The 16,556-nt window shown below is 39.7% G+C and overlaps 1 protein-coding gene across 25 annotated transcripts in view; it reads right to left on the bottom strand.

Moving 5' to 3' along the window:
- The window catches only part of RIMS2 (regulating synaptic membrane exocytosis 2), a gene marked incomplete at both ends in the record, with an annotated part of 425,123 nt that overhangs the window by 52,984 nt on the left and 355,583 nt on the right, over positions 1–16,556 (bottom strand). For 8 of the 25 annotated variants that reach the window (XM_080909305.1, XM_080909325.1, XM_080909328.1 and 5 more), the window contains one exon: positions 4,434–4,675. The exons of the other annotated variants lie outside the window; for them this stretch is intronic. In XM_080909305.1, the coding sequence (XP_080765431.1) occupies positions 4,434–4,675 (242 nt within the window). The remainder of the gene's footprint in view (positions 1–4,433; positions 4,676–16,556) is intronic. 25 annotated transcript variants of the gene reach the window in all.

The following is a 16,556-nucleotide window of genomic DNA, read 5'->3' as shown; positions in this document are numbered from 1 at the left end:
AAGCTTTGGAATTTTGACTAATTACACTTTGTTTGTTACAGAGCGTCTGCCCCACTGGAACACACACATCAAACAAAGAGGACCCAAGTGAACACACATCACATTGTTAAATACTGGACCTCAGTAGATACTCACTGAATAATTGTAAAACCCTACAAACTAGTAACGTTTCCGATTTAAAAAAAAAAATCCCACTTATCTTAGAATGAAATTATTCATCCAGCCATTTTAAAATTTACAAAGTAGAAGGTTTTAACGAGAAAACCCTGTTCATCCTGAAATAGGACGTTACAAGGATGTTCACTCAGAACTGCACAGAGGCTGTGCTGCTGTTGGTTCTTCTACGCGGTCGGTGGCGCAAACAGAATCCAAGGCCTCGGGGATGAAGAGCCCACAGTCCGTTCCCGTCCGCACAGTGCAGTCCCTGATCATCCCTGCTCACGGATGCGCTATTTGTTTAAAATCTGTTAACGCCCTGCAACAACTGCAGATGTCTGAGCAAGTCTTCCCAGTCCTCAGCCAAAGCAGAACTCTGAAGAATAAAGGAATAAAGGGCACAGCATCTCTGTGCGCCTACTAAAGTGTATGAGGTTTTTATTTCACACGGCCTTGACCTCAGAACTGCATTTCTGTTGAGAGCCAGATACTCAGAAAACCTTAAATTAGGAGATCTCTTTCCTTTATATTGTCTCTTGGATCGGAAACTGTGCTTTATGGTGTCTTTCTTTACATTCATTACGGTTACTAGGCAACTACTGAATATTCCCATCAACGGTTGCTTTTGGCTATTTATACCTTAAGTTTGTAACCAATTAAATTAAGTTAAGCCTATATTAAAAGTCATACCCCGAGGAGGAACTTTTACTTTGAAAGAAGTTTTTCTCTGCTGATATGAAAAGAACTAATTACAAAGCACACAGCAGAGTTGCCTCAAGAGGACGAACATTAGAGTCGGGCTGTGTGCCCTGAGGCTTTTGATGTGTGAAAGGGTGTTTAGATTTAGAAATTTAAGGATGTTAAAAAATAAACAGTAAATTACTGCTATGATTAATTGTGTGTTTTTATAACTAGTAGACGTGTTAGAGAAAGTCTAAGTCTTGGTAACAGAATGTGTTCTCTGGTAAAACCATGTAAACTGTGAAGAGTTGACTCATTTCTTCTGGCAATGTCACCAAGAAAGTGACATAAAATGGCATCATCGTGTTTTGAATCTCTCTTTTCCACCCCCTTTACCACTGACATTAATAGTAGTCAGAAAGACCCCCATGTTCATTCCTATGTTGGTACCTATTTTCTACCTCATGGAATCCGAAATATGTTAACATTAGTTGCGAAACGTCTTTCTCAGATGTCATAAAAGTATGTATGTGAAATACAGATAAGAATCTCAGATTCCGAGGGACTCAGTCTGTGACAGGAAAACAGATAAAATGACACTCTAGCAAATGACTGACTTAGAACCTGCCCTATAGAAAGGGAAAAGAGAAAACGATGTGCACTTTTGGACACAAGTGACATTTCCTTAACGACAGCTTTTAAGACTTCCGTTTGTTTTGATTTTTCAAGACTGGGTTTCTCTGGGTAGCCCTCGATGTCCTGGAACTCGCTTTGTAAACCAGGCTGGCCTCAAACTACAGAGATCTGCCTGCCGCTGCCTCCTGAGTGTAGGTGTGAGCCGCGACCAACCAGACAACTTTAAAGAGTTTTATTCTCTGCATAAGCAGTAACAATAAGACAGGACTAGATGAGACGGTGTTGAGGAAACATTTGATGTCCATTAACCGACCCCTACCTTAGAAGAAAGAGCGACTTTCTTTGGTGAGCGTGGCCACTGTTAGGATCTATGATCCAGTGAAGAGTTGCGCACCCATGAACACTTAGTCAACACTAATGGGACTAAACTTGTTATTAGGAAAGGATGATAAGTTAAAGGAGGACCCGTTTTACACACACACACACACACACACACACACACACTTACATGCATGTGTGTGTATTAGCTATTACAAATTCAGCTTTTCTATGGTTGAACATACGTGATCTAAACTCTGCTGTTACTAGGTCAAAACTACTACGTTGGTGCTTAGGAATAATTGACAATGTTAAACATAATAACAAGTTTTACAACACAGTACTTCTGAATAAATTAATGAAAAAGACGCCTTATTTTCTGCTCTCTAACAGAGAAAAGGGCTACGTAGCAGAGAACATTTAAAAAATCTGAGTTCCCCAACATCACAGCGTTTACAAAGATAAAAATCTCCGACCACGCACAGAAAGCACATCTCCACTGTGCAACCTCCTTCCAGAACCCAACCCTAAAACTCAATCCTGTAAAGAGCCCATGTTTACTGCTCTGTTGGGTTCTTACATGACTTCAGTTTTGAGCACAGTCTGAACTCTGTAGCTCTCATATTTCTGTCAAGAAGTAGACGGGTCAGTTGAGTATGTTTGGGGTATCTGCATTGGGGATCGCCCAGATACCAATTCACGCTGTTCTGAATCAGACTCTGTCTCCCTCCACACTTCTCCCGTGCCTAAGTATCAAGAGCACGGTGCTCTGTCTGTAAGGGAGGCATATAAGGAACCTGGAGGGGGCAGCTTTGAGTCGCCTCCTCATTTCCCCATGTCTACAGTGTCAGTGTGTGAGTGCTCAGCCATTGACCTAGACTCTGGGAGCAGGGTATGAACTATTTCGCTAGAATGAATGACTTTTGCTTGTCTGATACGTCTGATATATACGTGCTCAACATTTGCCAATATTTTCATTAAGTGAAATTTACTATACAGATTAGTAACAGATATTATCTAAGTTTTAGTCTTATTTTTCACTTTGAAATTCAAGAGCAGTGTTTTTACTGACACACGTAACAATAAAAACTTCACATTAACTGAATGTGATATTTCAAAACGTGTATGCACTGCTTAGCGTTTCCACTGGGTTAAGCACAGCATTTTCAGCCTTGAAGGCCTGTTCCAGTGTCCAGCACACTGCTGCTCTGGTTCTCTGCAGAACAAGGACTGCTTAGCTTCTGTCCTAACCCAGCTCTACAGCCAGAGAACTGCTTTTCTTCACTAATGCCTTTTGTGCATTTCTAATTATTTTTAAAACATAGGCTATTTTAAAGCAACTTCAGATGTACAGATGTTTGCACGTTTTCAATAAGGAATTGCAATAAAGTTTTGTTAGAAAGTATAAAAAAAATCTGTCAGTCAAATTCCCAACATCAGTTATGCCAAGACAACATGTAATTATGTGTAAGTATTAGCTATTTTGAAATAATTGAGGATAATCTGCATATCTGTGAACTAAAATTATGTTTCTATATAAAAATTAGAAATAGCATTTTAAAACACTAAACAAGAGTTTACAATAACAAAATCTACATCAATACAGATTATTGTAACCAGAATTTAAAGAATATTATCAAATAATTACTTCAATATGGTTTGAAAAGTATGGTTTCCAAAACCAAGATTTGCCGGGTCCATGAGTTAATACAAGCTTAAATTATTTTGTGTTGTAGATATATACTCTGATTTCCAATTAAAAATACCCCTAGCATTCAAACAGAAATTAGATTTAATCCAGTTGCCTATAATTTATTTTGCTATAAAAGAACACCATATTACGAGTGTTTGTTTAAGTAGAAGATATGCTATTATTTTCAAGATACCAAGGTTTTAATGTTTAATTAGCAACAGCTATTTGGAAAAAAGACATTGCTTTGACTCACAAATTTCTTAATTGCTAACAGTGGCTTTTCTGAGTAGGAGTGTTGTATATAATTTATTTTTGAAGATGTAATTAGAAACCAAATTTTAAAGTAGCAAAGTCTCGAATATCTTCACTGTCAGCAGAAAGCAAAGCAAAACAAAACAAAACTTTTCCATCCCAGCAGCTGAAGAATGCTGGAGCTTGGAGTTTTCACAAGGAAAAGAAGACTCAGTGAGGAAATTCATAGTACTGGTAAATGCTGCTTACAAGCTGAAAAGAAAGTTAGGTTGTCAGCAATAAACACAAAATATGACGTGTCATCTCCATTGCAAATTGCTGGGAATGAAAACTACATAAGTTCCCTGGTGAGGAACCTGGGGGAAAGCGGAAAGCCTGTAGATCAAAGCTGCCGCCCAGGCAGTGGCAGCAGCAGCAGCAGCAGCAGCAATTAGTGGCCAGGGCCTGTCCCCTGGGGAGCAAAGACAGGCATTTTCAACAGTGGCCAAAGTTCACTTTGAAGCAGGCTGTTTGGTCTCTGCAAAAAAACCCACGATCATCGATCATCGTTACATTTCAGAGGGATGAACTAGTAAAACTGTCCTTTTCCTCTGGACGATGTCACCATCCACACACTACTGTGATAAAAGGACATGAAAAAAAAATGTGTGTTGTAACAAGTCAAACAGGAAGTCAAGAGTAACATAAAGATTCCTACCGGTTTGGCTGAGTTGAGAGGTACTGCGACTTTTCCGTGAGAGACCAACTATAGCTACCATTTTGGCCCCAATGCTAGATCGCCGCTTCTTGCCACTGGTACCCAGGGCGCCCACCGCGGTGTCGGACTGGCTACCGTCGTTCTTGTCCAGTGAACACACGTCTCCACTGATGCTCCTGCTTTTGGTCACGCTCTTCCCTGACACGCCCATCTGTCTGTTTTGCATTTTGGATGTAAAGACACTGTCAGCCGGTGGACCGTTACAAGTGAAGATGAGAGGGACAAGGGAAAAGACAGAAGAGGAATTTTAGAAGCAGCATCAGGAACACAACAATCAAACGTTATCATTTTTGGAATGCTTTTTAGGGACTTAAAGGTTTTCAAGTGTTATAATCTTAAATATGTCTTATTGCTTATCCAGACAACTGTAACACACAGGCTGCTATCCAGGATGTCAGACTCCCCAGGCGTGGTCACGCCTACGTTCAGTCCCAGCATCCAGGAGGCAGGATGATCTCTGTAGGTTCTAGGCCAGCCTCTAGTTCACTACACAGAGGATACTGGTCAGACTCAAAATGTCTACGCGTGTGGCAGTGGCTTACTTAGGGGTGTGCCTTACATCAAGGCCGCGCGTACTCTAAGAAGGCTTATTTGATAATGGTTAAATTTTCTAAGAGGGCTACTTTCTTTAGATTTAAGCATTAAAAAGTCGTTTCTCTTTGCTTAAGTGTGGAATAATTGTCTTAGTTCAAGTTTTCAGAAGTAGACTTCCCTCATATGCTCGCACAGAGTCAGAAAGCAGTTAACGAACCGCTGAAACGGGAGCAGAAAAGACGATCTGCAAAACTAACACCGCAGAGGGTCATGGAAGACAAGGCCTCTGGGGTTGCCCAGTCCCTGGCAGCGGTAGGCAAGAAACGTCTGCGCGCATGCTCCCCAGCGCCTCGTAAATCTGAGGCTGTGGAAGGACACAGCCTGTGCAGGGGTTAGGCCACTTAGGTAGGCGGTATCATTTTGATATCATTTTGGCTTGGTATTGGAGAGCCGGCGTTTGTGCTTTATTTTGGCCCTGTTAATGGGACCGTTCAGCACATAAAAAAAAAAAAAAAAAAAGAATAAAAACCCAATAGACAAAACTATCTCCAAGTATTTAAAAAGAGTGTGAAAATTGAAAACTACATTGAACTATTTTATCCCTCATATGAATTTTAATGAGAAAGGAGACAGAGAGGAAAACCAGTGTTTCTATTTTTACAGTACCCTACACAAACAATGTTTAAATTTGTTCTCTTAATAAGTAAGAGAAAATAGAAGAAAGCCCTGTGGGAGGCAGTTACAGTTGAATCCTGGCTGTGCTGCGACCTCTCAGACACATTATGAAGAATGACTGCTTCTCCTCTGAGCCTTAGGTTTATCATTTATAAAACAGTAATATTTATTTTAAATAAGTTGTTAGAAAAAGCTGATGAATGAAAATGATAATATTTGGGAATATGGAGAGATTAAAGCCCTTAAAAATATATTATTCAGTAAAGCTGTGTGAAGCCTTTTCCTGTAGTTTATCTGGATCTATGATACATCTTTCTGGATAGCTCATGGATTCCGGGTAAATAAGATCAAAGGTTTAGCATCTGAGTTTAGGAGCATGCTTGCAGGAGAAAAAGAACTCCCGCTCCCGGAAGCTGACAGCTTTGTTAAGATAAAGGCCTCTGTCCCACATCCACACCAACAGTGTGACAGCTGACGGGGTGTGTGACGGGGTGTGCAGCCGCATGCATGCCTTACTAAAGGACTACCTGAACTACTACATCAAAGCAAGTCAGGCATACACAATACTTTCTACTATCTTATTTTTCTTCTTAATTTGAATAGTTGATACAAAGTACATAATCACGATAAAAATGATAACGTAAACTATTAAAGCAATTTGTAGATGAACAGATAAATATTGTGATGTTAACTATGGTTATACAGATAGGTGCATTCACCTTAATGTCTTTGGGTGTCTACAGTTGGGAGTGAATTGACAGTTTTATGACATGAATGTGCTTTTCATCTCATACTAACCCCAGGGCTGAGAGGACGGCAGTTCCAACCACTGACGTCTGCAGGAGGAGGTTGAGGGTAGGATTCCTGTCCTTCCCTCTCTAGGGATCACCTAAACTAAACCAATCACACAAATACTTCGCTTGGGAACTCTCCTGAACTGTCACTGTGGTTAGAAAAACAGTCTTGTCGCGCTAGAAATTACACCAGAGAATCAGTTCCTAAGGGTCTGAAGTGTGATAAACTTCAACACCACTGTGTTTACAACAGTGAGACTTTCCTTTGTTTTCTAGTAGTTTGCCTGTTCTTATGGCTTTTCTACGTTTGTTTCTTTGTTTTTGCAACAATGTCTTAGTGACATAGCACTGGCTTAACCTGATATTTACAGGTCTATATACACTGTATCTGGCTCAGAGGTATATTTATATTTATTATTTATATTTACAGGTATATACACACTGTATCTGGCCCAGTGATATTTTTTGGAGAGAAATTTGGCAACATGCGTTAAAAAGTTTTTAAAAGCATACTCTTTAGCTTAAAAACCCAACTTTCAGGATTTAAGCTAAGGTAAAACTCAACAAGAAGTACAGCTTTAGCTGTAATTATATTACAAATTTAACAATGTAAAAAACGCCTAACGGGAACAAAGAAATACAAAGAAACAAATCTACTAATGCCTAGTTGGTCCATAACAAAAAATACTTTTGAAGGTGTATATGTTAATAAATGTCTATTGACATAAATATATGCTTTCTGGGCAGGTGGAAAGCAGGTATTTGTAGCTTCTGTTTGCTGGCAGACATATTATACAGGGATTTAACCTACTGTAGAAGACAAGCAAATTTAAGGAAGGCAGTGTCAACCAGGGTTACCTGGATCAGCCTGGTCTGCGGTATGTCTATGGGGACTGTCCAGACCATAGTAACAAAGAAGGACCTCACTAAAGTGGTACGTAGTCTGTGTCTGGGTCCTAGACACTTTCTTAAGTAGAAAGAAGAGCAAGCTGGTACAACACACATGGATTCCTCTCCTTCTCTCTCTCCCCCTTCCTCTCTCCCTCCCTCTCTCCCCCTCTCTCCCCCTCTTTCCTCCTTCCCCTCTCTCCCTTCCTCTCTCTCTTCCCCTCCTCCCCTTGTCTTGACTAGCTGCTGGGGTCCTTTCCCTTGACCTCTTCACTATGAGGGACTACAGCTAAGAACTGTGAGCTAAGAGGAAGCCTTTCACTCCTGAGCGGCTTTTGTCAGGACATTCTTCTTACAGCAACAGGAAATGAAACCGGAAGCAGCTAAACCAGTCAATGTGGAAAGTCTAGATTCATGAGCTGATGAACCAATTAGGTACATAACAAGAAATAACAGAACTATATAGATAAGCAGAAATATTTGTACAGGGTGGTTATTTTGGTAGAAAACATAAATACATGGCAAAATATTCATGCATAAGAAAATATGGGAAACACATATGTATATAATACCATTATACTAAAAATATTGCTTTTTTTCAAGCAATATTTTTAATGTTCATTTTTTTTTTCTATTCTGGTTTTTCCAGAATAAACAAAAAGAATCAGCAGTAACAACAATAAAATAAAATAAGCTAGAAGAGGCATAAGAAAAGAGCAAGCAAGGGCCAAAAATAAGTTTTCTTTACATAAATGCGAAGCACTGAACCTATGTTCACTCCATGAATTAGAGACCATGGCTTTCTAGCTATCCTGCGGTGTTATTAAACTGTGATGATTAATTGTGTGCTCCTGCAGACCCAGGCAAAGTTTCCATATTCTTAAATAGGACTTTGTGTTTTCCAAGTTTTGGTTTTAGAAATACCAACTTTACATATTTTATAGCTTTAAGGTATGAAATATAAAATTGTCAATGGAAATGATCAGTTTTACAATAAAATCATAGTTGTTAAGATGCATCGGAAAACAGAATTAAAAGTCAAATCGAGTATTACTGGAGAAAAGTCATGTCTTCCCCACAAAGTATGTGCACGTATTGTCCAAAGACGTCCATGCTATGAAAAGATTTAAGAGTACATTAATTCAAATATATCAGTTGATAAGTTAACAGAATACAGCTAAGCGTTCATCTCAGAATTACCGCTTACAATAGCAGCACAATAAATAAGCTGTTTTCCAATGTGAACACATACTGTATCATGTGCACCTCTTTGGGAAGAGGAGGAACTTTGTGGGTAGTACATTGGACAGATGGCCCGGCAGCAGGATCTGTGGAGGGCAGGGAGGGCAGCGGGGCAAGGCACCCAGTGAACAAAGCACCAGTGGGGTTAGCTAACCTCCGAGCATCATCGCCTGGCAAGGCACGGGTGACTTCCCACTGTCTTGTCCCCGGTGTCACGTGCAAAGACACAAGCTGTTAATGTCTAGTGTACGAGTCTGTGATCATGCAGCGAGGCCGGGGGTCATCATGAGTGAGGTGCTACTGTGCTATTGCCTCCCCTCTTACTTTTGAGGCAGGGTTTCTTCCTGAACAAAGCGGAAGGGTTCAGGGAGGCCAGCTGGCTGGGAAAGCTTCTGGGATCACCCTGCCTCTGCCCACAGCTCTAGGGCTACTGGTGTGAGCTGCACCCAGCCTGGATATGTGTGATGAGCATCCAAAGTCACCACTAAGCTATCTTCTCCGTCCTATAAGCCAATGTTAACTGCAGTCTTGGCAGTTGTTGGGTAGAGATTTCATTCTTAGAGTGTGAGACCTTGGAGTCTAGCTTAGAACTAGCGTGGAAAAAAGAAGAACAAAACATCTTGGGTCTGCATTAAGTTCCCTTTTTTTTTACAAAAAAAAAAAAAAAAAAAAAAAAAGATCCACTGAACTACCTGTTTCTTTTTAAACATGTGGAACTTAAATGTTGGTTTATTCACTATTTAATAAGCTTTACTTCACTATGGCCCAAATGACCATCTAAGCAAACGCAGTGGCAATCATTTATTAGAGTGTTTAGGGAATGCTAATTATCACCGGTGTCGGGAGACGGCGATGATGCTGTTTGTTGGCTGTGTAAGAACGCTGGCAGGGCTACAAAGAGAAAAACCCACTGTAATGTCAGGACAGCCCAACGGGATCAAGCAGTGAAGAAAATCTCTCCAAAGCATATGGAAAACTGAATTTTTCATAGTAATTCTTTCACTTTAGTTATGATAGAAGCTTGATTTAAGATTTTTATTATTTATTTATTTATTTTAATTTTAAAATTAAATTAAATTATTTATTTATTTATTTTATTTAAGATTTTAATATTATCGGATGTCCTAAATATGAACAGGTTATATTAAAATAATACAATGCATTAGTATAGGGGGATATGTATGTGTGTATACCATAAAGTGCATGCCCTGAGGCTGGGGAAAAATATTTAACTAAGTAGTGAAGTTTCTTTGGTCAAAGAATCTGTCTTGATTATGGTCATTAGTGACAAATCTTTAAGGGTTCAAGTCTTGAGTCTCATGACAGGAAAAATGCTCAATGGTCTCAGAATAGTTTATTATTCACGTGAGATCAACTAAGGGGCACATGTGACTCCCAGAGTTTCTGAAATTCCTTTCCCAACAGCTAAGATGTATGTAAAATTTCAATGCACTAAAACATCTATAGAAAAAAAGTTATTTTTTTTCTTTGGTGAAAACTATTTCTCCCACGTGCAACATCCCTTAGTTGCTGTGGTTTCTTTGTGTAGGGCAGAGGCCAAAAGCACATTAATTGGTTACCTAATATTAAATGGTCAGCTCTGAAAACACATGAGTAACATTACAGACCAGACAGGCTATATTTAGGAATACACATATATAGATTTATGTATACATGTAATAATAATGAATGAAAAAGAGGACATAAATGTAAGAGAGACCTAGTGGGGGTATATAGAAAGGTCTAAAGAGATAAAGGGGAGGAGAAATGATGTCTAATCATATTAGGCTCTCAAAAATAAAAGAAAACAAGAACACATCCTTGGTGTCAACTTTTAGCGTGTCCAGACACCCTGATAATGTCAAGCATCGAAGAAAACCTCTCTGAAGTATGTGGAAAATTTCTCATAGTAAGTCTTTGATTTTGGTTATGATAGAAGCTTGAAGTTTAAGACTTACGTCATTGGGCTGATCATCCCCTTAAAACCTATTTTGCAGCTGCTGTGTGGCTGACCTTGCACTCTGCAGGGGAGCTGGAGCAGGGATGCCTTTGCTCCCATGACCCTTTCATTTCTGATTCCATGGGGCAAGACATAAACAAATGACCGTGTCATCGAGTAGTGTGTGACGAGGGAAAACACACAAAACAGATAATGATGATCTAGAAAGTTTAGGTGAAAATTTAGGGAGATGAGCTGAGCCCCAATGATGAAAACAAACCCACAACGAGTGATGTGGGCGTAAAGGGGATGGGTGGAGCCAATAAAGGGGATAGGTGGAGCCAATAAAGGGGATGGGTGGAGCCAATAAAGGGGATGGGTGGAGCCAATAAAGGGGATGGGTGGAGCCAATAAAGGGAATGGGTGGAGCCAATAAAGGGGATGGGTGGAGCCAATAAAGGGGATGGGTGGAGTCATGCACCCGGAGGCAGGAATAAGCCTGGCAACTAGATAATTTAAAGCTCCGTAGGCTGAAATCCCGGGATAAAGCCTGGATGCACTAGAACAAAATTACAGCTTGAAATGTTCATTCTTATCAAACGAGCTGCCCAGAGCTGAGACCTGAGACTGAGAACGCCGACTGCATAGGTTCTACCAGAAGACTCGGGGATGGAGTACCAGTATTTGGTCTCTGAAGACTCAATCAAAGGCTCCTGGAGGGATCATAGAGTCTAGTGCCAGCATTAGATCTCGGACATCATAAAACCCTCTTTAAAGAGAGACCTTTGAAAAGGCTGAATCAGTAAAGAATTGGGAATACTCCTTGGTCGAACACTTACAATTATTTAAAATTAGTCTATCTCTATATTTTTGAGTTCAGAAGTACTTCCTTAAATTATTAGAAAAATTCCTCCTTTCTCTACCATGACTGTAAAACTATTTAATGAAAATAAAATGAAATTGTGATTCATATCATTACATATTCTCTCATCTTCCATGGTCCCTTCCCTCCTCTTCCTTCTGTACGATCCTTTGAGCTGTGGCCATCCTACGCTGCCCAGCTGACCGTAAGCTATGAGGCAATCCTCTGGTCTCAGACTCCTGAGCTGCTAGACCACCATTCCGGGTAGTGCTCAAAGTTTACAACTGTTTCCTTTGGCCATTCTCAGGTGATAACTTCCAGTGTCATCTATTCTACTGGATGCATTTTCCCAGATGGCATCTGTGTTCTCTCATCATACAGGTAGGTAGGCCGGTCGATCTATAGATAAATAGGAAGGACAGAACCTGGGCTGAGAAGGTGGCTTGGTTGGTTCAGTGCCTGAGGATCTGAGCTTTGGCGGTGTGACTCTGGGGTAGGGGACTGGAAGAGAGAGGTGGATCCCATAGCTCAGGGGCAAACCATCCTAACGGAGTTGATGAGAAAGAATCCTTGTCTCAAAAACCAAACCAACCAAACAAACAAACAAACAAACAAAAAGAAGGTGGAGAGCAGTAGAGAGAAGCGCTTGATTTTGGCCTCTGGTCCACACACATATGTGCGTAGACATGCATGTGCACTAGTATGCACATGTATGTCACAGAAGCCTGTACAAACACACAAAGCACACATATACTGCACTACCAGAAAACTACATTGAGTATCTTCATATTTTAATAAGAAGTGTCATTGTTTTCATTCATTGTTAACTTAAGGACACAGTTATATGAGTTATTATTTTAAAATGTTTTTATTATGACATATCTTATAAGCATTGCAATTTTTATAACAGCTAGTACTTTATTATCCTTAGAGATATAACCTAATTTCTTTTCTGTTCTCCCTTGAATAACTGGCCATCAAACATTTCTTGATTCAGCTAATTTCAACTACAAACATCTTGGTGCAAATGCACCGGTTCCTGCAGCTAATACCTCCCGTGCACCTACTTGATGTCAGGTCCCAAGGGAATGGGTGGGGGCTGAGCTGGTGTCTCTGCTCCACATTCCTGCACAAGGGGGCTGAAACTGAAGGGGACAAACAATAATTTGGTTTGTTTTTCTCCTCTCAAACAGTTCCCTGTAGTCAGCCTACTTGAAGCAAATGTTTATTTCTAACAATCTATGCAGAAGAGCATCTTTCCCTAAGGTGTGTAGACTCCATTTGCGCTGGTGGTGGTTGTGGCTCTGCAGTGAGAGAAAACAAAAGGACCAGAGAGTCATTGTACAGAGCATTCTACAGAGAAGTCAGTGACTGAGACACTTAGAGTCTCAGTCTAAGTTTCCTCCAAGAAACAGTCAGAGGAAAGACACTAAGAGATTCTACTGCTGGGAGACTTGAGGAGCTCAAAGCTTGTGTGAACGTGTGACTTGCATCGTGGGTGAGAAAGAGAACACACAGGGAAGAGAGTGTTGTAAATAATGGCACAAAAGCAGGAGGCCAGCACACCGTAGAGAAGCGTAGTGTGGCTTGTCCACATTGCATGGTGCCAGAGGGAAGCCCCCGTGTCTCTAGAGGACAAAGCATTCGCTAAAGGAGTGGGAGATAGGAAGTAATCAACTCTGGAACTGATGTCGGCTCCTGAACTCTCAAGACAAATGCTTAGGGCACTAGTTCAGGCTGAAAGGATAAGTTGAGAAGTATTTGAACAAGAAGGGCCCTGGAAATACGAGGAGGCAGAAGCACACCAGCTGATAGTATAAGGAGGGGAGATGCTAAAGGTCCAGAGGACAGCTCAGTGAACATGCAAAGGTAGGGAGAGGTGTGGCTAAGGGAGAGACACAGGTTCTCAGAGACTTGAATCCACAACACTGGCGAATTCCACAGAAGGCAAGAGAAGAAACTGTTCATAAAAGCAGTCAAAAGTTGCAAAAATGTCATGTGAAATAGGTTTTTAAAAAGGGGTACCGAGTTGGTGGTTTTGAAAGTACACTAACTTTGAAGGCAAAAAAAAAAACCCTATTCAACTAGAGATATATATTTATTCAACCAGAGCTAAGCAAGGACTCTGAAGGAAAGAGAGGGGAAGCTATGACAGTAGAAAAGTCTAGAAGAGTAAATGCTAAAGAGAATGAACTCCTCATCTCACAGTGATATCAAAAGGAGAGAACAGTTACTAAGTAAGGATTCCTGGTACTTTGTTAAATTTTAGATAGAGTTGAAGGACTTAAGCAAATGAAAAATAAAGTTAAAAACTGTTATCAAAAGTTACAAGATGGAAAAACATGACATAGAGAATTCTAGGAACTAAGATAACATTCTTACTTTCGATGATTTTAATTTTGGATCAGTGGAAAAATGTTAAAAATAAGTTTCTATCTTGTCTTTGTTATTAAGTAGCTCTTCAAAAAAACATTTTTGAAAGATGTATTTCTTTCTTTTGTGTGTAAGGCTGGGTCACACATTATCTGTCAACTTAAAAAGGATTTGCTCCCAATTTTAACTCAATTCTTTATCAGTATTTAGTTCTGAAGAAAACATAACTCATTTACTTCACAAGATACTCATAAATTTCTGTGCTAGGACTGATCTTTATTATTTTTTATGTCTCATGCCAACAAAACTAACTATAGCTAATTCTTCCTATATGTAAATATCATAGCCAGTGACAGGTTTTTCTGCAACTCATTTTTGTTTGACCTTTTATTCCTGGCTTTCATATATATGTATGGCATATATATATATCATATATATACACACATAGATATACATTATTTCATATATATACACATATGAATAGACACATACACATGTATATGCATGTATATATAAGCGTAGACCTTAAAGACATTTATTTACCTATAACTTCAGGTATCAATTTAAATTTCACCATTCTTATTATTAAAGGAACACTGATTGTTAACATTTTTTAAAAAGAAACTGTGCTGTATTTTATAAAATAGGGACACTAAAGTAAAAAAAAATCACACTGAAGAAAATGGTCTGTTTAATTTATGTGGATATTTTGCCTAAATTTATGCTCCATGTGTGCCTGTTGGCTACAGAGGTCAGATGTCACTGGATCTCATGGAAGTAGAGTTGTGGGTGGTTGTCAGTTGCCGTTACCACAAGGGTTCAGAGAACCAAACTCAGGCCTTCGCAGGAGCAGCAAGCATTATTAACTGCTGAGCCAACTCATTAGTACCATAAGGAAATTAAAAAACATTACATTTTGCCTCCATAAGTCATGCTGGGGAAAGGGCTCTGTTCTCCAAGAATGAGGCCCTGAGTTTGGTTTCCAGCATCCATGGACCAGCCCGGGTTGGCTGAGCATGTCTGTGTCCTGAGGGCAGAGGCAGATGAACACACCTCGTGACAAAGGGGAACTTTGTTAAGTGACAGCAGCTGACTCAGGGCAATGACACAGACAGCACCCACTGAAGGGGGCACTTGATGTCCTGTTCTGACTCCCTATGCATGCCTAAGGACACATGTCCCTTCAGATTCATGTTCAAGCATTCCGCTATAAACCACACACAAAAATAATAAATGAAAAATAAAAGCAATCTTAAAAACTAATCTTAACATAAAATCATTTCTGGACATAAATTTATCTACATAAAACAACAAACTGTTTGCAGTAGAAAGTATTTAAATGAATACCTGTTGAGAAGATAAGTAATATCTCAAGCTATCAGTATAAAATAGGTTAGAGTCATACTTTGAAAAACAATATGTATCAAAATTTACCTTCAAAACATCATTATAAATAAAACTAAATTAAGTTATCATTTTTTAAGAGAATAAGAACACGTTTTAACTTTATTTACATACTTTAGCTGAAGTCTTATATCTATAAAAAAATCTGTCTTTCAAACTAACATGGAGAAGTCTGCTAGACTTTCTGAAGCCCAAAGAAGGAAACAGAATGCAACTCCCCAAAGCTCACTCAGCATTTTTCTTAGTGAATATTTACTATTCACAGCTATTAGTTTGCCCTAGCAGAGTGGCTTTCGTGGATGTTGCCTTACATTTGCCTGATGTTGGCTGGACAGAGGGAAGTGGCTTGTCCCTTTAACATTTCTGAACATTTATTCCACAAGCCAGGTAAGTGACTTGTAGGGTACGAGCACCATGTAATTCCCACTGCCTGCTCCGACGCCTGATTTCGTAGCTCCATGCCGTGTCTGCCAGACCAGCCTCAGTGAACTGCTCAGCACTGATCTAGAAAACTGTCACCAGAAAAGGATGGACTGCTGTCCATCCTCTTCGGCGGATACAAGACTCCAGAGGACGGCCGATGGGATGCAGAAATGTGGACAGAATGGCCTGGACCATGCTTTCTAAGACAGCGCTTTTGGCATTCACTTGTGTGCTTAGAAAGAGAAGAAGGCCCAAGGTCAGAGACAGAAAAGAAAGAAAGAAAGAAAGAAAGAAAGAAAGAAAGAAAGAAAGAAAGAAAAAAAGAAAGAAAGAAAGAAAGAAAGAAAGAAAGAAAGAAAGAAAGAAAGAAAGAAAAGAAACAGCAGCAATAAAAACCCCAGGCAAGAAGGGAATGCCAAGAATGACACAAACTAGTGACTCACACACTAAACCACTCACTCCGAGTGTAGACTTAAAAGTATTCAGCAGTGGCACTTTGGTTGATACCTAAGTTATTTCTAAGTGATGTGTGCACATGCACACACGCTTGCCTGTATATGATTCTTTTATTATGTCTAGAATCATCATAGCTCAAGTCTTGGAGAAAATCAATGAGAAGCTAGAGGATCATGAGAGCAAAGGCGAAGGGAGCTTGCATGTATGATGATACAGTATCTAGGATGCCTCGTTCCATTAGAAGTGGTTCAGGCGCATGCGTCGAAGATGAAATAACTTCAAACTCACTGCTACAGTTACACCTTCCTTGCCTCTTTGGAATAAGCTGGTAATTTTACTTTGAATCAGTTTGTCTATTAAAATTTCTACAATTGACCAATAGAGGGAATAATGCCATTTAGAACCATGCTAATAAATACCTGACTTAGAATATTCGCTTAGATAGTGTTTGTGCATCCAGTCAATGTTTCAGT

This window comes from Micromys minutus (assembly GCF_963924665.1).
Source record: "Micromys minutus genome assembly, chromosome: 33".
Taxonomy (NCBI): Eukaryota; Metazoa; Chordata; class Mammalia; order Rodentia; family Muridae; genus Micromys; species Micromys minutus.
This window is presented reverse-complemented; position numbering and strand designations above follow the sequence as displayed.